Source organism: Thamnophis sirtalis, unplaced genomic scaffold (assembly GCF_051295495.1).
Source record: "Thamnophis sirtalis isolate CommonGarterSnake01/CBP01778 unplaced genomic scaffold, rThaSir2_p1.2 scaffold_11, whole genome shotgun sequence".
Taxonomy (NCBI): domain Eukaryota; kingdom Metazoa; phylum Chordata; class Lepidosauria; order Squamata; family Natricidae; genus Thamnophis; species Thamnophis sirtalis.
Genome location: NW_028261391.1, coordinates 27,114,092 through 27,138,433, shown reverse-complemented (window position 1 = coordinate 27,138,433; position 24,342 = coordinate 27,114,092). Strand labels below are relative to the sequence as shown.

Below are 24,342 nucleotides of genomic sequence, written 5' to 3'. Positions count from 1 at the left end.
TGAAAATTTTAGTACTAACACAGGTACAAAAGTGGGCGGTAGGTATAAAAAGTTTGACTACCCCTGCTCTAGGCAGTTTATGAAGGTAAAAAACATAAAAACATTGCAAAAAAATCATTCTGGGTCACACCTAACTGTGGAGTCTTTTGTGGTTTCAGTATTAAGAGAAGTGTTGTTTTCTTTTTGGTAGTTTTTGATAAGACTTGTTTACTGTTTGACTGTCTGGGTTGGTAGTTCCTTGATTGGAGTATTGTTTACTGCTTGATTATTGGTCTGTTACTAATCTTGATGTTAATCCGTGCTTATCTGAGTGTTGATTGCAGGTGAGGAGGTATTTTGCTTTTTTTCCCCTTCTCTTTTTAGCTTTTTGATAGTCTCTTTCGAATGGTGTAAATGTTGTTCATCTCTGTCTTACACCTATCTAGGCTGATATGTGCTGAAGTATCCTGCAGAGCTGTTTATCTCTCACCATACAACATGACACTTAATGGCACTTTTCATCTGATTGAGTTTTAGTTTTTCTTCTTACATTTTACTGCTCAGGTTTTGTAATAATGATTGGAAGACTAAAAGTGTATTAACTGGCAAATTCAAAAGCCATTATATAGTATCCAATGAAAGCTTTAGAGGAAGTCAGCTGACTGCTTGTGTTTGCATATAAAGGCATATATAAGAAATAAGGATCTAGTTTTACAGACAAAGTGGAATCATGAGGTTCATTCTTACATTTCTAGGGCTCCTTTTTACACCTCTTGGGCGTGTCCTCGTACATTCCTTTGACAGGTAGATATTTCTCATTGTGTTTTTTTCCTGAAAGCGAAGTTACTGGTTTTACTAGCTTCGTGACTGTATGTTGGAATATAGGCAACTGTTATATGCAATCTGGCAAAGCACTGTAAGCCTGATTAAATGATTTACAACCATACATCAGATGATGAGAGGAAGGAAATAGAACAAAATGTGACTTAGTTTGATGGTAATGTTTTTTCATTGTGCTTTACTTGTATTGAAGTGACAAAGTATTTCGAGTGAAACTTGAGAATGAAAATCAACTAAATGTCTTGAAGGACCTGGCCTCTACAATACAGGTGAGGAGTCCTTTTAACCATATGCACCATAACTATTTTCCATGTGTTTCTACATAGTTTTTGCAAATAAAAAATGCTTCAGTTGTGTTTTCAATGCATAGTGAAAGCTGCAAATGAAGAGGAGCCATTTCTGGTAGTTTAGCTTATACAATCTCTATACATATTGTATGTGCAGATATAATTTAGCTTAAACTACTATCCAAATATTTACATGATTTTTTAAATGTAATTCCTATGCCTCTGAATATAAATTGTATGAAACTTTTTGGCATTTTTTTATTGTTTTGATCTTGCTTCTGATAAGATTGTCAGATATGAAGTAACATCACATGTCAACAATAAATATACTGCAAAATATTTACATCAAATATTGAAAGATTAATAATGATATGTTGTGAGGGGTAAACATTCAAATATTGGTGCTTATATGACATTTTCTTCTGCCAACCTAGCAGTTCGAAAGCACCTAAAAATGCAAGTAGAAAAGTAAGAACCACCTTTGGTGGGAAGGTAACAGCATTCAGTGCGCCTTTGGCATTTAGTCTTGCCAGCCACATGACCACGGAGACGTCTTTGGACAGCGCTTCATCTTTGAAATGGAGATGAGCACCACCCCCTAGAATCAGGAATGACTAGCACATATGTGTGAAGGGAACTTTTACCTTTTACCTTATGGCATTTTATTATTTTAGAAGATATGCTAAAATCTATAAAATAGAAAACAGTACATGAAGGCATTCCCTTAATGCAATCATTTTGTAGCTTCATACTGGTCATTCAATGCCCTCATATCAATTGGCATTATTTTCTCCAAAAGCTATCTTTTTTTGATGAGTAGTGCTTAGTTACAATGTTAATTTGTTACTCTGAGGACCAGCAATCCTAGCCATCAACAGTCGTTGAACAAGTAGTCATTAACTGAGACTACGGTTTACTTTTACTCTGCTACACATACACAGGAAGTCATAGAGATAATGAATTTGTTTGCACAGAAAATAAAACAGGATGACTCTATTAGGTATAGTGAAATGTCTACATTGAGCAGCTAATGCTATGGATTATAGCAGTAAAGTTTTGAAGTTCTACCTCCTGGTATCTCTTGATTGAGGAAAATGAAAATTCTATATCATTAATGCTGAAGTTAGACTCAACTAATCTGGATTGGGCCAGTTATTGAAAAACAATACATACATACATACATACATACATACATACATACATACATACATACATACATACATACATACATACAGTGTCACAACCCCTGGTATGCCCAGATATGGTAGGGAGCATACTGCTTCCCTTTTCTGTCTATCGGCTCACTCTGGGAGCCATTCAGGCAGAAAGCCACTTTTTTTTAATGTTGCCTCTGTTACATTTGTGTTGCAATTGTGCTGATAAATAAATAAAGGGAGACTAGTATAGATCTATTTCAAGCTATTTAGCTCTCATCAGCTAGCCATGCCCTTACTGGGAATTGAACCTGGGCTGTATTACATATTAGGCAGTTATATTAGCCACTAAACCACAGGCTCTCCTCCTTTATCAGCTAAGCCAGAGAAATAGGCTAAGCCAGGGAATCAGCCCAATTGCAACACACACACACACACACACACACACACACACACACATATCTACATGATTCCTCTTTTCTGTTCACATTCTTAAAAATAAACTTGCTATACTTTTTTTTCCCCCATCTAGCTTGACTTTTGGCATCCTCATTCAGTTCAACATGTTCTTATTGGGAAAAACGTGGATTTCAGAGTGAGTTCAGATCAGACAAACTTTGTTCAAAAGATCCTGGAGCAAAATCAAATCCAAAACAGGTATGTGGTTTCATAGAATGTATACTATAAATAAATAATCAGAAATTTAATCAATGAAATCCAAATAGAATTAAATAAATTTCTTTAGGAGGCAGACAAAAGGAAGGAGATAGAGATGAAGAGTAAATATGTCAATTAATTAAAGACAATTTAAATCAATCTAACAGAATTACCAGTACTCTTTAATGCAGAGTATGCAACATACCAAGTGCCACAGCAGATGGGGCCAAAGGCCATTTTAGAATAGGTTTCAGGGGCTTTAAAGGTAAGAACAAATGCATTGTCTTTCTTTCAAACTTAAAACATCCATTTTGCCTTTAACTTTCCTCTCAAACTTTGAAATTTATGCGGGGGGGGGGAGATATGAGGTAAACAGGACTAGTGTTAGTTTAATCCAGTTTTTAAAATAGTATATTGTGTTACATCTACAATATTATGTACATACTTATGGATCAGTGCTGCTTGTTCTTGAATAAAAGGTAATCAATGCAAAATTATATTTCTCTATTCAATCTTTCTGCTTGATTCTCAATCTTTTCCCTGTATAAACATAAAGTTTGACATGCTTTCTTTTTTGAACAACCATATCCATCTTCTATTACTACTGCTCCTTCAATAATATATCAATTCAACTTCCTGACTGTCTCTCGTGATATAGCATTGCAATAACTACAGATTTTAAAATCCAGAGACATTAGAAACAGTGGGAGTTTCTCCACTGATTTCATCTAAATATCATTTCTATTTAATGAGGGCACTCCAATACAAAACAGAAAAATAGGAAGTTAGCAAACAGTAAATGATACTTAAGCAGGTTTTAATTCTTCTTTAATTCTTTATTTCGCTAAACTGAACAATACATTTATAATAGAAATTGCTAATTTATGTCATCATGACTATGTATGTGTGATTTCTGGATATCACAGGATCAGTTATTCATTTCTGCCTTTATCAAGCTACACAACTTCCTGTCTTAAATAGAGATAAAATATTAAAGGCTGCATAGAGTAACATGATGTTGCATTTCTGATGCACTTATTAATATGATTGCTCCAGGGGTGAAATCAAGTTACCTTTGCTACTGGTTTGCAAATGTGAGCGTATGCACCACCTCCACACATGTGCGGGACTTTCCGCGTATATGGAGAGAGTCAAAAACAGGACATGATGATGTCCAGGCGGGTGGGCGGAGCGTCCCGCTACTACCACTACCAGTTCACCCGAACCGGATAGAATCGGCTAAATTGCACCACTGGATTGCCCATGGTTGACAACTTCCCCACCATTCTCAGTTTAAAAACCTACTTCAGAAAGCTCACCATGTTATTTTAAACCAAGTCATTTCTTTCCATTTGTACATATAAAATAATTGGTTCACCAGAATTCACATATTCTGGTGACACATAAAACTTTTTATGAACCATCCATCATTTATTTATTTTAAGAACTTACACATTAAAGCAGTGATGAACTTTGGGGCTGAATGCCTCTGGTTAATTTTCTTTTGTTCTGATATTTTGCTAGCAACTGTAGATGGTATCTTCAGAGACAGACTGAGTGGTTTGCAGTGTACTTCTTAGCACCACAAAGGCAACTCAGCTGAGCTGAATGGGCTCTTACATAAACCTTGAAAGCTGATCTATGTTTGGTCCATGTCTTGTGAGTCCAAGAAATCTGATTCCTCATTGGCTCCTCCCTTGACTGAGCCATTTTGATCAAATTCCAAGACTACAGATTGGTTTTGTCTTCATCCTGAAATCTCATCTGTGCTTCATTGATGTCAGTCTTGAAATCTATAAATTGCACAGGCATGCAAAAATGGATTTCCAAATGAGCTGCTTATTACAGAATGGGCTTAATTTGAGGAAAAATAAACTATTAATCTGGAAATATTTAAATACAAGCAAAAAGTGAGCTAGTGTTTAGAAGTAGTGTTTTAATGCAACTGTCCGGGAGCTATGTGACATCATAGGGAAGAGAGTGGCTTGTGGGTTGCTTCACTTAGAGCAGTGTTTCTCAACCTTGGCAACTTGACGATGTCCGGACTTCAACTCCCAGAATTCCCCAGCCAGCATTCGCAGCAGTCCGGACATCTTCAAGTTACCAAGGTTGAGAAACACTGACTTAGAGTAAGATACAATGCAGCCTTGCTAGTCACTGGATCAATCCTGTCCTCAGATACATTAGGATGGCAACCATCAAAGCCTTATCCCTTTTTAAAAGGGGAGTGTGGCTTTGATCATTTAATTGTGCATTCCAAATCTGCTTTTTTAAAATTCCCTTGGCTATCTTTATTCCTATAAATTAACAGATTAAGCTAAGCAAAACACGGGTGGGGAAGCAGTCCACTTGTTTATAATGCAAGTTTTAACAAATCAAAAAAGAGAGAAAGAAGGAATACTTTTTAATGGAGGTATGTGAGCCTGTAGGGTAGACACGGCCAAAGAAATCCTAAACAAAATGGTTTCAGGGAAAGCAAGACTACATATTTAATCAAATTATGTTTCCTATTACAGAATTGTATTCCACAATCTACAAGATGAAATTGAGAAACAGTTGGATGGAGGGAAACATTTCCGTAAGAAACACTTCTACACAAGATATAATGAATGGGAAAAGGTATGAAAGAAACTTCCACTGAAAATGAAAGAAACTTTTTTTAAAAATTACTTAGGCAATTTAAAATAACAACATATATTCTGATCTTTTAAGATTCTCTTAATTCTATTATTATGTGATCCTCTTAGATCGCTGCATGGACTAGACGAATGGCTAAAAAACATGCCAAACTGATCTCCAGGATTGAGATTGGAAAGACTTATGAGGAGCGGCCTATGTATGTCCTTAAGGTAAAAGTGCCAATATAATTCAAGCATTTAATGAATGTGTACATCTATAGTCAATGCATAATGAGAAAGTAGATTAACAGATAGTTGTAGTATTGAACTGCATTAGCTGACACAAGGATAAACTGATCTACAATGGAAAGTATGATTAAACCTACTCTAGTTTATTTTATGTTCATGCATTTAAAAAAATCACTCCACCAATTGTTCATCTCTTTGGTTTCAAAATGTAGCAAAATGTACAGATACTTTATTACACAACTTTCTCAGAATGCAATTTTACATGTCTGGTTCCCTAAAATAAACAATTTTCACTGAGAATTTCAATAAAAGCTAGAAGTAAGCAAATCAAAGGAAATGCAAATTAATTCTAACACCAGAAGCTGATCAATTATTATGCAAAGTAAACATAAGAAAGTTGTAAAAACTTAATTTTCTCTGGAAACAGGTTGGGAAACAAAGTAACCCAAAGAAAGCTATATTTATGGATTGTGGTATTCATGCACGAGAGTGGATCTCACCAGCCTTTTGCCAATGGTTTGTAAAGGAGGTTAGTAAAATATGCTTAATCAATACTGTCATTAACTCAGTAATATATTCACCCTAGAGTAAATAATTGGGTTATGATGGGACAGGCACTACAGCATCGGTTTGCATGTGAGCATATTCAACTAGAAGCTACTATATGTAGCTGAGTTGAATTATAAAGTCTTGGGTCTCCCTTGATTATTTGCTTGCAGACATTTCATTACCCAGCTAGATAACAATATCAGTATACAGTAAGTAAAGGTAGGTTTTGTTCCTTGTTTAGATTCTGTAACTTGCCTGGCAGTTTTGGTAGGGAAGTGGTTTTGTTCTTCATTGTTGTTTGATGAGGCTATTGTCTTCTGCTTGATTGTTTATCTAGTGTTGTTCTCTATTTATCTGGGTGTTGAATGCTGGAGAGGATGTGACCTTCTTTGTTTCCTTTTTTTTTAGAAAGTGACTTTTTAGAAAACAGCTACAGTATTTGAGGAGAACTGAAAAGTTCAAGCTATTAGAAATCTACTGATTTAACCCTCAAATGTGTGTGTGTGCGTGTGTGCGTGCGTGCGTGCATGTTTTCTCTGTAGGCATCTGGCTGACCACAGTTTGACACAGAATGTTGGGCAACATAATCTCTTGATCTGCTTCCCGAAGGCTTGTTTTAGATTCTTCCATGCCACTCCAAGCCCCAAATAATCTTTTGAAGCCCTCCTGGAAGTTTTCTATATAAGGTGAAACAGGAGACAGCATTCAAGAAAGAGTGATCTTTGCTTTCCCTCTGAAAAGAAATTTTCCCATAACTAATTCTGACATCAGTAGGTGCCCGAAAAAATATAACCAATGTAAATATTGTAAAATAATTGTAAATTATTATTTGCACTATAGATTTCATTAGTGTAACCTACTATAGGTAGATGAGAGATGACAGAATATACTTTTAAAGATAAGTATTGTGATGTTTCCAATATTCTCAGTTTATTAAAAAAAATGTTTTATTTTAAAATATGTGTCTTTTTCTGTTACAGGCTGTCACAACTTATGGAAGAGACAAGGACATGACACTACTCTTAGACAACATAAATTTCTATGTTCTCCCAGTGTTCAACGTTGATGGTTATGTCTGGACATGGACAAAAGTACTGTTCATGTTTATTCCTTTCTAGAAAAAAATATTTCTTTTGCTAAAATGAATTATGGGACAGAGGAAAGTTTCAAAGAATGATTTCTTACTACCAATGTGTAGAATATTTGTAAAGGTTATATGTGTTCTAACATCAAAAAAAATGAAATTCATCACAGAGAAATATGTCTATCTGTCCTTCTCTGGTGTTCATTTTCCTACCATAATTACTATTAAAAGCATAGCTTCTTCTTCATGTAATCCTTTCGTTAACTAAAGACAGCAAAAAGTCATAAGTTAGGGCTTCATTAGTCTTCATATCAGTTAATTACTTCCAAGGATTTAAAAAATGCAACATGCAAATTAAAGCAAATGAGTATATTGTTATCTGATATTTTACAGATTATAGCTCCCTTCTTCATACAGAACAGGAAGAAATCCAACAGAAATTACTGTGTACAATAAGCAGCATATAGGAGCATTAGTCTTCTCTCATATGAGTATATCTTTGAATTAGTTAAATGTCATCCTTACTTGGATGTCAGCACAGCACGACAGTAGGATTATACTTACTCAGACCACTGACAAACAACAACTCAGATTTAAAATGTAATAAACGTAGTGTGTAAGCAATTCCAAAAGTTAATGTAGATGCATTTATTTTTATTCAGAGATAAAAATTAACAGTAACTTGGATGTTTTACTACTGATAGGTAATGCAAAAGAGAACATGTGTGGAAGTGGTATATAGCATCATAGTCCTTCTACCCACTTACATTAGTTGTACATAGTTTGCAAATAGATTGATAATACGTTCAGAATTAAGAAATAAAAATACGAAATAATGGACTTCAATCACTTTTGCCTTACAGGATCGCATGTGGAGAAAGAACCGTTCCAATAACTCTAACAGTGATTGCATCGGCACTGACCTGAATAGGAATTTCAATGCTGCTTGGGGCTGTAAGTAGAATGTAAGAAATGTAAGAAAAGAGAATGATGTGATTTCCTTAAATCCCACAAGCAAATATCAATCCCAGAATAAGTTGAAAAAAGCCATAACTTCTGCAAGGTGGTCAAGGTAACACAAATGATGAAAGCAGCACCATGCTGATGCAACAGAAGCTCTGGCACTTTTGTATGTGTTCATGATAGCACTTAGACCAGAGGTGGGTTGCTCCTGGTTTGACCCAGATCGGCTGAACTGGTAGGATTGGCAGCTGTAGGCTCCGCCCACCCGCATGCACAGAAGCATCACACACATGCAGGAGTGCCCCCGAACCAGTAGTAACAAAATTGGCAACCCATCACTGACTTAGACGTATAGTACATACCACATCACAGTGCTCTACAGCCTCTCTAAGTATATAGTGAGCATATTGTCCCCAACAATCTGGGTCCTCATTTTACCAACCTCGGAAGGATGGAAGGCTGAGTCAATCTTGAGCCGGTAAGAATCGAACTGTTGAACTGCTGACATCTAGCAGTCAGCAGATGTAGCCTCCAGTACTGCATTCTAACCACTGCACCATCATGGCTCTGATGTCACAAGTACACACAAAAGGGGTGGAGCCATTTTAGTCATTTTGGGATGAAAGTGATAGATTCTGAGGTCACTTCTACATAGAAGTCAATTAGTTTTCTGTAATGTACAGGATTAATAAGGTGACCAGACGTCCCGCTTTCAGCGGAACAGTCCCTCTTTTGAAGAATTTGTCCCGCGTCCCGTTTTTTTTTTAAAAAGTCCTAATTTTTTTTAAGTTACAAAAAAGCCTCAAGCCGCTTTGAGGCTTTCCTAGCAACTGGGAGTGTATATTCTTCTTCAAGCCGAGCGCATTCCCACCCGCGCGTCCTTGGGAGCTGTTGCCAATGCCTGAGGAAGGAGAAGACTTTACTCCATGTGGAGACCACGGGCTTCCATCACGGATTTTTTTTCTTCTTCTGTTGCTTTGAGCAGACTCTCCCTCCCCCCCTCTCTCTTTCTCTCTCTCTCGGAGCTGGTGGGCTGCCTCCAAGGCTGTCCAAGCTCAGCCCCCCCACCTGGACTGCTGCTTTGCCTCGGCTGCTCAGGGCTTCTAAATTGGCATTGCATGTTGTTTGGGGAGGGGATTACTGTGCCATAGAAACACAGCGTATGTCTCACGTGGCTGATAACCTGGTCTCTACAGAAGAGGTAATTTTAAAAACTTCGGAGCGAATCCAGAAAGAGGGGAGAAAGAGGCTGAAGGAGTGTGTGCACAGGAGGGGGGATTTTATACACATCCCAGTGAATCCAGAGGAGGGAGGGAGGGAGGGGGAGAGAGAGAGAGAGAGAGAGAGAGAGAGAGAGAGAGAGAGAGAGAGAGAGAGAGAGAGAGAGGCTGAAGGAGTGTGTGCACAGGAGGGGGGGTTTTTATACACGTCCCAGTGAATCCAGAGGAGGGGGAGAGAGAGAGAGAGAGAGAGAGAGAGAGAGAGAGAGAGAGGCTGAAGGAGTGTGTGCACAGGAGGGGGGATTTTATACACGTCCCAGTGAATCCAGAGGAGGGGGGAGAGAGAGAGAGAAAGTGGCTGAAGGAATGTGTGCACAGGAGGGGGATTTTATACATGTCCCAGTGAATCCAGAGGAGGAATGTTTGTCTGTGTGTGTGTGTGTGTGTGTGTGTGAGAGAGAGAGAGAGAGAGAGAGAGAGAGAGAGAGAGAGAGAGAGAGAGACTATCACTAAGTGTTGTAGCTTGATGAATGCATTCTATTTTATTTTTCTTTATGTACACTGAGAGCATATTCACCAAAGACAAATTCCTTATAAACTATTCTACTCTACTCTACTCTACTCTACTCTACTCTACTCTACTCTACTCTACTCTACTCTATTCATTTCTATTTCAATTCTAATAAGGAGTTTAGCTTCTCTCTCTTGAAAATGTAAGCTAGCATAAGGCATTATAATGCAAGCTTGCTTTAGCTTTCAAATAGTTCATTTAGTGACCAAAGTTACATGGCATTGAAAAAGTGACAATTTTTCACACTTAGCGACCATTTTTCACACTTAGCGACCATTGCAGCATCCTCATGGTGACATGATCAAAATTTTGATGTTTGGCAACATATTCATATTTATGATGGTTTCCGTGTCCTGGGCTCATGTAATCCCCTTGTGTGACCTTTTGACAAAATATAAACATTTTAATCAAGCCCCCCCCCGCCCCCGGTCAATGGTGTCCCTCTTTACCAATCTGAAAATCTGGTCACCTTAATGATTAAAGCATAGCAGAATCTCTTACGTTAGACAAGAATCGATGCCAATTTGTCCTGCTAGCCCTACATTATGAGAAATATTAAAGTATTGAATATTTGGAAAGTGCCAATCCTTTTTTCAAAAAGCTGTTATCTGTTCAACCAAGAATCAGAACTATGCCTATAAGACTAGGGTTCTCAAACTATGTAGATTGATAAATGACCAATATTTCAAGGCTTTCATTATCTTGTTATCACAAATTCAAAGCCTTAGGAATTTTTACATGAAGAACACATTATGAATGCCCATCCTGTGCATCAGTGTTGGGAAGAAATACAAATAGCTTTCATATGAGCAACTTTTCTTAACATTTTTCCTTGCAGCAGACAAATACAAAGGATCTCATGACCCTTGTGAACCGATATACTGTGGTTCCTCAGCTGAATCTGAGCCAGAAACAAAGGCAGTCACAACCTTTATTCGTGCACACCTTGCTTCTATCAAAGGATATATAACCATCCACGCCTATTCTCAGAAGCTGCTCTTTCCTTATGGCTATACAAAAGAAGAAGCACCTACTCATGACAAATTGGTATGTAGAAAAAGAGAGGTTTTCATCAGTCTACAACAAAAATGAATAGCCTTAGGACCATATGCAATCTTCCGTGAGCTTCTTAAAAAGCCCAACTACATCAGCTAATCGTTGTGAATATCAGTAGGACATTTTCTTGCTATTTCAAGGTTAGAAATTTTTTTTAAAAACCTGCAGAAAACGGCAGTGAAAACCCTGAAACAGGCTCAAAGACCTGTTTTAAAAATTCAAGACACTTTTCTCACTGTCTGTGCCTCCTCTCAGACTTTAAAATGACTCCCGGCCATTCCCAAAAGTTTCTGCTTGGACTTTTTATTTGTTTATTTAATATTAAGCATTTAACCATGTTTTCCCATTTGTTCTTTATTTATTTTATTTATATTTCATATAAATAAACCACCTTTCTATGTCTAGACCACCTATCTCCTTCAAGGAGGAGCTTTGGGCGGTGAATTAAACATTTTAAAATTATAAGTTTATAACATAAATTTTTAAAGAAATAAAAAAATGCCAAGATTTAACATTGATTAATAAAAGTGGATGAGGGCTCTCATGGCAGCAAACAACCCCACAATTGCATGGTCCTTTGTGCCTCCCATGTAAGGCAACAGACCCAAATTTGACTCCTTTACAGAAGACCAGGAGAGTGGTGGGGCAGCCTCACCTCTAGGGAAAAGATATTCCATAATGTAAGGGCAGGGATAGAGAAGGCTCTTTTCCTAGATCCCACCAGTCAAACTTCTTTAACTGATGGGGTCTGTAGCATACTTTCCCTATATGAAGAAGTGAGACAGGGTGATGTGATGGGGTGAAGCCAGTTTCATAGGTAGCCTGTCCCCGTGCCACGAGGGGCTTTATAGGTGATGAGCTTGAATTTGATCCGGAAGCAAACTGGAACCAGTGCAGTTTGCAGAGTCTGGATGTCATATTTGCGCCCTTCTTTGGTCACCCAATACACACAGGACAAAATGTTTATTGTTTTTATGTAATAAGTCACCTAGAATTTTTTTTAATTTGGCCTATTAAGAGGGAAACAGACTTTCCCCAAAAGTCTCCCCCCCCCCAAATAGTTTTCCCAAATTACACATTTTAATGCAATTTTTGACCTGTGGGCTATTTCAAGACATAGATCAGGGAACTTTGTGAATAATCACAGAAGAATCCGTCTTGGCAGATCATATCATATCATTTTATAGTTCCTCATCCATCTTCTCTGCCTGCTTTTTTGCTTGATGAGAGATAGCACATGGAGAGGAAACTCGAGAAGGAGAAGCTAGCAGCAGCTCTTACAGCAGGCTGAAAAGCCCTGAGATTGGCAACAGGCCCGTTCTGAAGCATAGGCTTTGGCAGGTGCCCAATAATGCTGGTCTTGACACCATCCAGCCCCAGAAAAAGGCTTGTAAAAGCTACTCTCCATCTTCCCAACCAGTACGTACTATCACAAAGTTCTTGCTAGTTTTTAAAATAATCTGAACTTTTGGCAATCACCTCACATTCAAAATGAGATGTTTTTCTTTGCAGAAACAATTTTGAAAGGTTCCCTTGTCCAATACAAGCAGATGCCAACAACGATCATTTTCCATTAGTGGTGTTCCTGGTGAGATAATATGAAAGTATAGAAAGTTCAGATTAAGAAACCATTTCCTTTTATAGCCTGAATCACAGAGTTGCTCATTGATTATCAAAAATCCACATTCTAAATAAATAGACCAAAGAAAGGAATAACCAGATGGTTATTGTTTATCTACTACATTTAGATTGTCCTTTAATTCACATGTAACAAATAACAGTAGGTGCAGTTGGGAGGTGATCTGGGATGGGGTGGTGATAATTATTTGACTATAAATAAAAATGCCTTCTTGGCCATGGCTCATAAGGAGAAAAGCAATAGGATGCAAATAAATCAACAAGAACATGTAACAAAATTGTTCTCACTGGAATGGAGCCCAGTCACCTCCTGAAAACAGCAAGCAACACTCAAAGGGTCTCTTTGACCATTTACCCTAATCAATAATGAATAAAACACAACACAACACAACACAGAATCATATCGCAGCAAGGTCCTTGGTGCTCTCTGAGCTTGGTAGTTTCCTTGCAGACGTTTCATTACCAAACTAGGTAACATCATACATGCTAGTAAGGTGCTAGTAATATAATCAATCCTAGTGATTATATTATATAATATATTGCAATGCTTCTTACTAGCACTGATAATGTTACCTAGTTTGGGTAGTGAAACTTCTGGCAAAAGACAACCAAGTTCAGAGAGCACCAAGCCTCCCCCCCCCCCCCGCCGCCTCATTTCAATCCTGAGCTACAAATATTCTCCCTCATTGGTATTCATATCACAGAAATAGCTTACATCTGTTTAAAGTTTCACAGATTAATCAATGGCAAAATGTATAGCTGATCTGCTCCATGAGACAATTTAAAGATCTGTGGTTTTCTTGGTGTTCTCTGAGCTTGGTTGTTTACTTGCAAGCAAACAATTGAGAAAGCATCAAGGATTCCACAATTCAAACCTGAGCTTCATGTATTCTATCCTATTCATTCTAGGCAAATCTTCATTTACAAATTGCTGTCAACGAAATTGACTTTTGGGATTTGCCAGCTCAACCTATCTGTAGGGTAGCAAGTTAGAGAACACTGCTAAGATTGCAGGATGCTATAAATGCTAATCATCTAAAATTAGGATTTGATTTCCGATCTCTGAAATTCATTTTTCTCCAAGGTAAAGAAGATGCTATGTTACCTGCCAACATATACATAATATTAATGTTCTTTAAACAATGTAGGTGCATTTTATACAGCTTTTCATCCTATCAGTTTTACAAAAACAACAGTCTTCAAAACAGTACATTCCATAATTAATTCAGAAAAATATGTTGAAATGTGTCAGTATATAAAAATGTTCTCTCTTGGCACCAAAAAAGTTGGCACCAGGCTAAGTTCTTGTGTAATAGGAATGTAACCACTGAGAAATCCCCATCTTTGCAGGGTATCTTTGTACTTCCGAAGAACAAAACATGCAGAAAAAAGCCTCAGCAAATTACCTTTTAAAAAATGGCTTGGACAGATGCAACAAATAAAAGTGTATTATATACCTTTCATCTAAATAGACAGAGAGGTTGGCATTCCTTCAAATGAAAGGTCCGACCTAAGTTTTCTATTATTAAGGATTAAAATGCATTTATGTGCATATACCAATACACAAATGGAGATGCATATTCGGATCCTGGTTTGCATGCATACTATTGTTGCAGTCTCAGCAGGAGACATGGAGCATATTAGGTATACATCTGTATGACAACACATCTCTAGATGCAGCACGAATCATTCAGCTGATTTTCTGTCCAAATTGTACAGCTTGGATAGGGATAACATTCCCAACTGTCTTGCAACAGAAGTGGGAATCCAAATTCATTGCTTGTGGCCTCTAGTCACATCAATGCTCCATTACGTGTAATTACATATGGACTGGGGCCCAAATCTAGGATAGTCCAAGAGCTTTAAAATCAACCAAAATTTAATTTACTTGTGGCACTACATAGGGCTCAGTTAGCAGGTGTTAAATAGGACCTCAGATGCTTGTCATACTGGGCTAGAGGAACAAATATCCTTTCCTGGCTGAAGGCAAGTTCCTATCTTCATATAAATTATCTGAAAGTGATTGGGATATCATTGAATTTGTATGTAGTTGAATATGCCAAGAAAGAAGGAGAATCTGGATTATTGATCTAATATTTCTTCTTTTCAAATACAGAATGAATTGGCTAAGGAAGCTGTGGATGCTTTATATAGCCTCCATCAAACAGAGTATACATATGGATCAATTGCTACCACAATTTGTAAGTATTTGTATTAGCAAAACTCTGCTTCAAAATGCTTTATATGCATCTTACACTGAAAAGTCTGCACATCTGCTTTGACATGTTGGGATATTTTATTCTGTAATGTATAAGCACGTAAGAGTGAATGCTATATAGCCGTGATGGCGAACCTATGGCACACGTGCCATTTCTTAGGGTATGTGAGGCATTGCCCTGTCATCTCCAGCGTGCATGCAGGCACTGGCCAGCTGATTTTGGCCTTCATTTTCAGCTGTTTTTTGCCCTCTAGAGGCTTCCCTGAAGCCTTCAGAGAGCGAAAAACAACCCAATACTCAAACCAGAAGTTGAGGAACTGACTTCCGGTTTGCGCATTGGGCCGTTTTTCGCCCTCCGAAGGCTTTAGGAAGCTTCCCTGCTCACATAAGATTTCTTCTCATTTTACTTTTTTTTTTTTTTTTTTTTTTTTTGGTTTTGTTTCCTGAAGTTAGTTTTGTTTTGTTTTTGTGACTTCAAGTCAGTGTTGATTCCTAACAACTTCCTGGACTGGTCTGCGAAGTTTTCTTGGCAAGTTTTTTTTTTCAGAAATGATTTGCCATTGCCTTTGCCTACTAATGTCTTATCCAAAGTTACCCAGTTGATTTTGTCCCTAAGACAAAACTAAAACTCTCGCACCTTAACTACTATATCAAATTAATTCCCTCCTGAAGATAGCATTATTTAGTTAAATGTTGGGATTGTATGTAAAATTTGCATTTCAGTCCATCTGACAATTTCAAATATTCAGGCAGAGCATGGAAAAGGGGCATCCGTGTATATAGTTTACAGTAATATCTCTTCTTCTAAAAATGTTTTTATCCTTACCTGACACTGTAGTTCCAAGAAACTAACAGGAGTTTAGCTGGAAGAATCCACGGTTCTACTAGTAAATAAGATTGTTGTCTTCAGGACATACTTTCAGAGAAACCAACTATTTTGCTACCAGCCCAGTGATTTAGATCAGCAAGGGAGACCCCTTTGAAGTTACTCTGTTGCCTGCCATAATCTCTGCTAGCTAATACATAGAAAATGCCCTTCTCTTGTATACAATACACCTCCTATATTTATATCGTAGAGTCATAGAGAGTATTTGGATACCACTCCCCCAAAGTTTAAGAAAATTTTGAAAAGGTCCAAACTATTAAGAGCTGATTAAATTTAACGGTAGTGATTAGTTTATTTGATTTTAAATATTTTTATCTATACTTTAATGTTTCATTATTTGTACTTTAATTACTATAAGCTATCTTGAGAATTGTTAAGTGCAATTTCACATTTCTTTGTTTATGGTCCAAATAGATCTCTTTTTAAAAAAACAAAAGAGGAAAATGCAAAAAAAAAAAAACTACAATATTAACAGAAAAAAGATGTAGTTAAAAAAATCTAGCTATATTATGATATAAATGTGAGCTTATTAAAGCTTGACTACATTACAAACCCATTGCTTCATCTTTGTAGTTTAAAATACACTTTTCAAAGTAAATAATAATCTCCTATATGCCACAAAACCAAGTAAAATTATTTTTAAAATACTCTCTGTGCTGTACTCCAGATTCAGTAGAGGCAAAACGTTTCATGCAATAAAAAATTCCATGATTTATGAATTTAGCTCCATTTCAGATTAAGCTCCTGAACTATAATTAATCATAATATTTCTTCATAAAATTATATTGACAGAGGTAATGGTTTTAAGCCAAAATTAACCCATAGCTGTACCATATAACTTAAAGAAACTTCAAATTTCTTACAATGCCAACACAAAACAATCTACAATTTTAAAAAATCTTTTTCAATGTCCATTGAGGGAACAAGAGAAATTAAATAAAATAAAATTGTCTAATGAATTAATTTCATTTTTATCATAAGTATATTATATATTTCTTAATCATCTTGATCTATTGATTCTCCAAACTCAAATATTGTAATTCTTCACTTTATAATTACTTGAATCTGGTTTCCCTTTAAGCAGTTCATCTCTTAAAGTTGCTAAAGTTACAGGAAATGAAGTTTCATTTAATGCCTTTCATTGCAAACTTTGTTGAACTAGTATCCATTTTTGCCTTGAAATGAAAAACAATGGCATTGTCCTATATTCCTTTTGTTCTCTATAGTTGCAACAGATAATGTTTCAAAATCAGACTATACACTTTCGTATCAGCTTTTCATCTAACTGTTAAATTAGCCTTTTTTCACTGAAAGTGCTGATTTGAACTTCCATCTGTCTGATGAAATCTCTACATAGAAACACCACATCATATGACATTGTATTACAATAAATTCCCATAACTGACACCAAATGTCATTGATATGGAGCAGGAAGTTTATTATGCAATTTTCCTCATGACGTTATTTCAATCTAACTTTGTCTATCTGTAGATCTCAACTGTTTTCTGCAAGCTTTCTTTTATATTTGCATATCTGGACTGATGATCTCACTTTTTCTCTTTCAAATAACTGGGTATTTTACCCCCAGAGTTTTCAGTATTCTATAAGTTAACAAACATCCTTTTCTGACCAGAGAAGCAAATGTGTAATTTCTAGACCAAATAGTACTGGCAGTTAATAAAGCATTCTTCATAATTTCAAGAGACATCATTTTCTAAAACTATTTAACAAACATTTATCCACTAAGATGTGGTAGATTGGGTGAATGGATGAGACAGGACTCAAGCTTTAGTGACAAACAACAGCTTTTTATTACACAGCTATTTACAAATCCAGCACAGCCTGACTGACAGCTAGTCCTTTTATAGAGAGCTGTCGGACAGCTCGGCCAATTGGCTTTGAGTATTCTCCCGCCAGAATGGAGGACCTTGTTGGAGCCTACTATTTGGCTGTCAGTATGTAACAAGATGATTAAAGGTCTGGAGACAAAAAGCATATGAAGAAGGAATGCAGGAATTGGGTATGGCTAGTCTAGAGAAAAGAAAGACTAGGGGTATCATGATAGCAGTATTTCAGTATTTGAGGAGCTGCCATAAAGGAGCAGAGGTCAACTAATTTTCCAAAACACCAAAACGCAAGACAAGAAGCAATGGATGGAAATTAATCAAGGAGAGAAGCAAGCTGCAGTTAATGAGAAACTTCCTAGCAGTGATAAAAATTAACCAGTGGAACATTTTGTCTTCAGAAGTTATCAGTGCTTCATCACTGGAGCTTTTTAAGAAAACACTGGACAATTATTTGTCTGAAATGGTATGGAAGTCTCCTGTTTTAGTAGGGGATTGGATAGATGACCTCCAAGATCCCTTATAACTCTATTCTGATTGAATTTTAAAAAAGGAAAGGTACAATGGCAAACCACTTCTGAAAAACCTTGCCAAGAAAACTGCAGGGACTTATCCAGCCATTCTCTAAGAATGGACACAATTGTAAATAATCAATCTGAAGAAGAAGAAAAACAAGAATCCCAATCCTTATTGACATCTAGTAAGACGTATGCATGACTTCAGAATACAAGCAGGGAATTTAAGCATGATTTTAAAAAGTATGGATGAAGACATGGATAGTTGGGTGTCTTGAAATAACAATATCCATTTAATTCCCTATGCTAGTCCTCATTCTGTTTCATTTAAACCAATGGCGGTAGCTCTGGTGAAAATCTTTTTCTCAGACTAATCTCACATAGCCAGTCTTCCTATTTCATCATTCCTTTTGTGTTCCAGTTGTTTTGAACATTATTTGTTTTTCAGATCCTTGTTCTGGAAATTCCATAGATTGGGCTTACGATGAAGGAATAAAATATTCATTCGGCTTTGAGCTTCGTGACTATGGCCAGAACGGTTTCCTCCTGCCTGAAAGTCAGATAAAACCTACCTGTAAGGAAACCATGCTGGCAATCAAAGTAATTGCCAAGCAGATTGTCAACAATGCTCAGTGAACACTTGGTCACACTTCCTTATAAAAGAATTTCTCTTTTCCTTGGCTGCAATTGTCTCCTTGATTCTACCTGTAATTATAGATTACAGATTCTCTTTTCTGATTTTTTTCTATTCCACTGATATATTGTTGTTTCTCCCTTTGATGCTTTTCAGCACTAATTAAAATTTGAAAATGCAGTGTGAAGGACAAATTTCCTGCTGGATTCATTTTATTCAAGCATCTGGAAGACATTTGCTGAATAACTCTTAGCTCACTTCTTAGTGAATTTACTCTTTAATGAAGATAGCTCTGATAATGATTCCTCCATTGCTCTGTGTTTGAATATTTGTTGCCTGTTCCAAATTTAGGGGGTTTCTTTTTTTGGCCTTGCCTGCTCATCTAGAACATAAACTTTTAAATCTCTGGGCACAGACACTCTGAACTACTCTGTTTCCCCAAAAATAAGATAGGGTCTTTTTACCCCTGAAATAAGCACTTGGCCTTATTTTCGGGGAGGTCTTATTATTTTTGAGGTGCAGGAGGAGGCGAATGTGGTCACCTCATGGCTCCTGCTGTGTTGCAATATTTTCGGGGAGGGCTTATTTTTGAGGGAGGGTTTATTTTAGCACAGGCACTCAAAAGCTCGATTGGGATTATTATCTGGGGAGGTCTTATTTTCAGAGAAACAGGGTATGTCACAACTACTTTCCGTTGATATTACTTGCTGTAGCTGAAATATACCCATAGATACAGAAATATACATATAAACACAAAAATGGAACTGATCGTACAGATCTTTCTCACCCCATCCACCAGCCATTTAGCAAAATGTCTTTGTGAGAGTGAACCAGATGAAGATCCAAAGTAGCACTGTCATATCACAGTTCAATGGAAGGCTATAAAGAAAAGAGGTCCTAATTCTCAAGAGCTGTGGGTGTGGCCCTATGATTCTCTCCAAAAATATCAGAATTTAGCTTGCATGTATCCGTCTGTCTGTGGAGATTCTCAGTCATCCAGCCCATAGTGATCTCAAAAAAAAAAAAAAAACAGTCCAATTGCCTTTTGAAAAAACAACATTTGAGACCTACATCTATCCCAAAATAATCTTTGCTGCTGAATTTTTTCTGACAATGAAAATAAATCTTGCAACTATGAATTGTAAGGCATTGGAAGGCTATTCCTTCTTTTCTTCCTAAACCATTTGTTTTGTGCTAAGAAAAAGACATGGGAAAATAAGTGAGTTAACAAAAGGAAGACAATGATGTTTGGTCTCCCCTCGGTTCAATTCTGGGAATGAGGCAAGATAATTGCACAATAACCGCACTGTCTCAAGGCATTGTATTGCTATTTAGTAATTCAGTATTAATGGGTTCACTGCATTTACATGTTCAGTTCATCACTTAATGTGCCACCATTCATTCACTTTGCAAGAACTAATCTACATTTCATACACAACCCAGCAAAACAGCTAACTAAATTAGAACCAATTTATTGTTAAAGGCAAGGATAAAAATCATTTTGACTCTGATAAACAAACCCACAGTCCTATTTTAACTGAAGTAGCAAAAGTAAATTTGAATGGACACATTTTATTTTATTTTCTATTTGGCTGCTTACAGTTATTTCTTCCTTTTACAAAATGTTTGCTGTTGGTATTACTTGCTTAGCAATACTTTCCTTAATAAATCCAGTGCATTAAAAAAAACCTTACTATTTCCTAATTCAAGGTCCTATTATACCTTGTTTTGTTGCCTGTACAGTTCAGTTATGATTAGAATGTAACCTTAGCATTCTTCATACTCATGAGGGCAATATTTTTATTTGGCCAAACATAGGTCACCAAACATTAACCCTTCATCAGACAACAACAGACACTGCATTTTTTGAAAAATCATCAGATGAAATTGACCAGCATTCTGCCATTTTCTAGACCAGCTTGAAGTTTATGGACTTCAACAACTAGAATTCCAGAAGTTATGGAACACTGGATTACAGATTTATCAAATAGCTACTTATTCTGTTAAGTCAGCCAACTTCCAAGATAATAAGTGATTGAGGTCCCTATAGAATGTTGGGAAAACATTCTTCAGTTACTATGACACACAGATACACAAGCACTAATTTAAAGGAAAATGGCCTTTAGACAGTCTTCCTGTGCAGATATACTACAGTCCGTATCATTCAGAAGGGGTAGAGTTAATTTCTTACTCAAATTTCATTCCTTTTGATTGGGATGGGGCAACGGAGTACATGGTAGGAGAATTCTAAGACAGTATTCTTCCTCTCATTCTGACTCTGGTCTTCTTGAGGAATCATATCCATTGTGTAGCCTCTGGGATATCTAGAAGAAATGGGAAAAGTACTAAAGGATACCTGTTCAAGTTTATACAAAGAGTCTAATTACACATATTTAACTGAAAATGTTAAATTATCTGAAGGAAATCAGTAGTTTCTGAAAAGAAAAAAAATAGCACAGATATTTAAATGATTCCAACTGCATCAAGCTTTATCTTCATAAGATACTTCATCTTTATATCATGCAAAAACTGTGGTCAATGTTAATCATCTCATCTATTTTAGCTGTAGCTCTAGCTTTAAGATGTAGAAGGATCAGTGCTTGTTTGATTTTTATTTAGTCTTTTCTTGAAAAAGGTGAATGAAGTGGTTAAATATCATTATTATAATGCTAGATTACCAGCATTTGTGTTATTCAGGACTGTTTTTAATACAGAAACAGCCTTAGCTCTCAGAGGAATAGTCTATGCTTCAATCCATTTCTCAGCACAGGGTCCTTTTTAAAGTAATATGTAAACCTAGAATCCAAGAACAGGAAGAAATGTCTGCTGCCATGACACCTTGTCTTCAGATGCCTTCGACATCTGAAGGCGAGCAAATTGCAAGGATAGTGGAGAACATTCCATTTATTATATTTATGATACTGTCACTATTATATTTTAAGTACTAGGCCATACTTTTTAAAGTGTGCAGCCAGGCTTTTTAATCAAGGTTGATGAATTCATTATTCTGTCTGGAAAATATAGTTTGCAATTTATTTGTATGTTCATTTTCTCTTGGTTTGAAAAATCAGCCTTAAAACACTGCTAAATGGAATATGGAAATAAACATGAAAATGATTTTTGATTGATTTTATATAATGCTGAGAGTGAGTGGCACAGTGGCCTAGAGGTGAAGACTCTCACCTCCCAGTTGGAAGGCTGAGAGTTCAATTCTAAGCAGTGGCAAATGTTTCTCTCTCAGGGCACAAAGATAAAATATATGTTGCGAACTTCGGATAGGTATCAAGAAAAAAAACAGTTGATCATCTATCTATCTATCTATCTATCTATCTATCTATCTATCTATCCATCCATCCAATGTTAGGAATATTTAAAAGCTAAACAAGACTCCCAGTGGGGATTTCTTCCCAAAACAAAGACCAATTTAAAAGGAATAGCATAGCATAGAATAGCATAGAATAGAATAGAATAGCATAGAATAGAATAACAGAGTTGGAAGGGACCTTGAAAGTCTTCTAGTCCAACCCCCTGCTTATGCAGGAAAGCCTACACCACTTCAGACAAATGGATATCCAACATCTTCTTAAAAACCTCCAGTGTTGGAGCATTCACTGGATGTTTTTAAAAAGATGTTGGATATTCATTTATCATAACCCTACCAGGACAACAAAAGACTAAGCCTCACCCACATCTTGAGATTCTAGTTACTATCAGCACACTATGGCTATATTTATATTTATTTAAATATATATTAACAGAAAAATGCAATTAATGTTATATCTGGTTTAACACTCATAAAAGATCCAGTTTTTTCTTGGCTATGCACCTGAAATTGCCATAGGAAGATTCTGGCTTCTTTGCATCCTTCAACATATGCAAAAAAGCACATCATTTTTTAAAAAAAAACCTCCTGCCCCATATATCCATGGCATCCCTGATTACTGATCTTATTGGCTAAGGCTACTTGGAATTGTCATCCAAAATGTCTGAACTTCTTTTATTTGTTTGTTTAAAAGTTCACCCATTTTGTGTCATTAAAAACAACCCCCCAAAGCAGAAAAACAAAGAACACAATTAAAAACTGTTTTCAATGCATTGAAAACCATTAAAACAACAGCAATTTAGTAAAAGCCTGTAAAAGTAGCTGCTTAAAGTTATAAACAGTTTAAAAACTATGAAAGAGAAGAGGATTATGCTGAATCAGGTCAAAAGGCACAGCAGGTTCTTAGTCAAGACAACTCTTTCTGCATCCAATTGCTATATGCTGGGTAAGAAGTCATAACTAAAGGCATCTTGGAGTTTAGAAGTCTTCACTATGAGAAGCTATCGGAAAATGCCTAGCAAATAAGTCAGTTCAAAAATATGTGGATAAGGGTTGATAACAGTCAGTTAAAAAAAAATATTTCCTTAAGAACTTCAGTCTGCCAGTATATAATAAAAAAATACTTGATTGCACAATGCTGATCCTAAACATATGTAAATAAAAATAGCACCATGAGATCATGTTCCATGCCATGGCTAGTTTACCCAGGAGAATTAAATTCTTCCTGGCCTGTACTCTGAATAAGTGCAGCCCAGAGGCAAGAACCCCACATGGGAGAAGGGAATTAAAGTAAGGGCAATTATTCTAAAAAGTGAGAAACAGGTAGGGAATTAAAAGTCTACAGTTTGATTTCACTTAACTACACTCTTAGAAGAACAAATTACATTTTATTTTCTTGAATTCACATAGAAGGAAGAAAAATCAACAAAAATAGCTGTTTTTAGGAAAAGACTCTCTTTATCCACCCACCCCCTGTGAAACATGTCACTTCCAGTTAAATATGGGTTATTTTCCCCAAAAGACAGCTTCTCACAGAATTTTCCTTGTACTCTAAACTGCAAGACAAACCACGGATTATATAGTTCATTGTTTATCTTATACAAGTCAGGGTAATTGGCATTGACCCGTGGCATCTATTGAACTATATTACATTTGTCTATGGCTCACAGACTGCCTGCATCCCTAGACAGCTAGTAAGGCAGCCCAACAACATTGTAAACATTTAATATCATTATTTGATTTATATACATTAAATTGTATTATATATATTTTACATGTGACTCAGTGCAGCCCTGGCAAGCCAAAAGATTTGACACTCACGATCTAGACCCATGATGGCGAATCTATGGCATATGTGCCGGAAGTGGCATACAGAGCCATCTCTCTGGGCACACGAGCCATTGGCCATTGCCTCTTCTGGCTCTTCTGGCTTTGATGCCACATGTGTACCAGCCACCTGGTCTTCCGCTTTCTGGTGCACATGCATGTGCAAAGGCCAGGTGGCTGGTGTACATGCATGCACCAGAAACTGTAAGATCATCTTCTCGGCACACACAT

The 24,342-nt window shown here is 36.6% G+C and overlaps 1 protein-coding gene and 1 long non-coding RNA gene across 2 annotated transcripts in view; one reads left to right on the top strand and one right to left on the bottom strand.

The window, feature by feature from the left end:
• The first annotated feature begins 575 nt into the window (after positions 1-575).
• Positions 576-20,101, top strand: LOC106556019 (mast cell carboxypeptidase A). Its single transcript, XM_087725406.1, has 11 exons — positions 576-783; positions 1,013-1,088; positions 2,793-2,917; positions 5,434-5,536; positions 5,665-5,766; positions 6,212-6,313; positions 7,314-7,424; positions 8,281-8,371; positions 11,010-11,218; positions 14,982-15,066; positions 18,777-20,101. The coding sequence occupies exons 1-11, from the start codon at positions 710-712 to the stop codon at positions 18,962-18,964; spliced, it is 1,266 nt and encodes a 421-aa protein (XP_087581532.1). The 5' UTR covers positions 576-709; the 3' UTR covers positions 18,965-20,101.
• LOC148043577 (uncharacterized) overlaps positions 6,599-24,342 on the bottom strand; it is a 76,197-nt gene continuing 58,453 nt past the window's right edge. The window contains exons 2-3 of the long non-coding RNA XR_015698010.1: positions 21,154-21,286; positions 6,599-7,010 (exon numbers count right to left, since the gene is read on the bottom strand). This is a non-coding gene — a long non-coding RNA (uncharacterized LOC148043577). The remainder of the gene's footprint in view (positions 7,011-21,153; positions 21,287-24,342) is intronic.

Excerpts from the sequence above, each read along its gene's own strand:
- LOC106556019 (XM_087725406.1), top strand. The coding sequence starts at position 710 with ATGAGGTTCATTCTTACATTTCTAGGGCTCCTTTTTACACCTCTTGGG. Across the intron at positions 1,089-2,792 it reads ACCTGGCCTCTACAATACAG|CTTGACTTTTGGCATCCTCA; the intron begins GTGAGGAGTCCT and ends TCCCCCATCTAG. Across the intron at positions 11,219-14,981 it reads CACCTACTCATGACAAATTG|AATGAATTGGCTAAGGAAGC; the intron begins GTATGTAGAAAA and ends TTTCAAATACAG.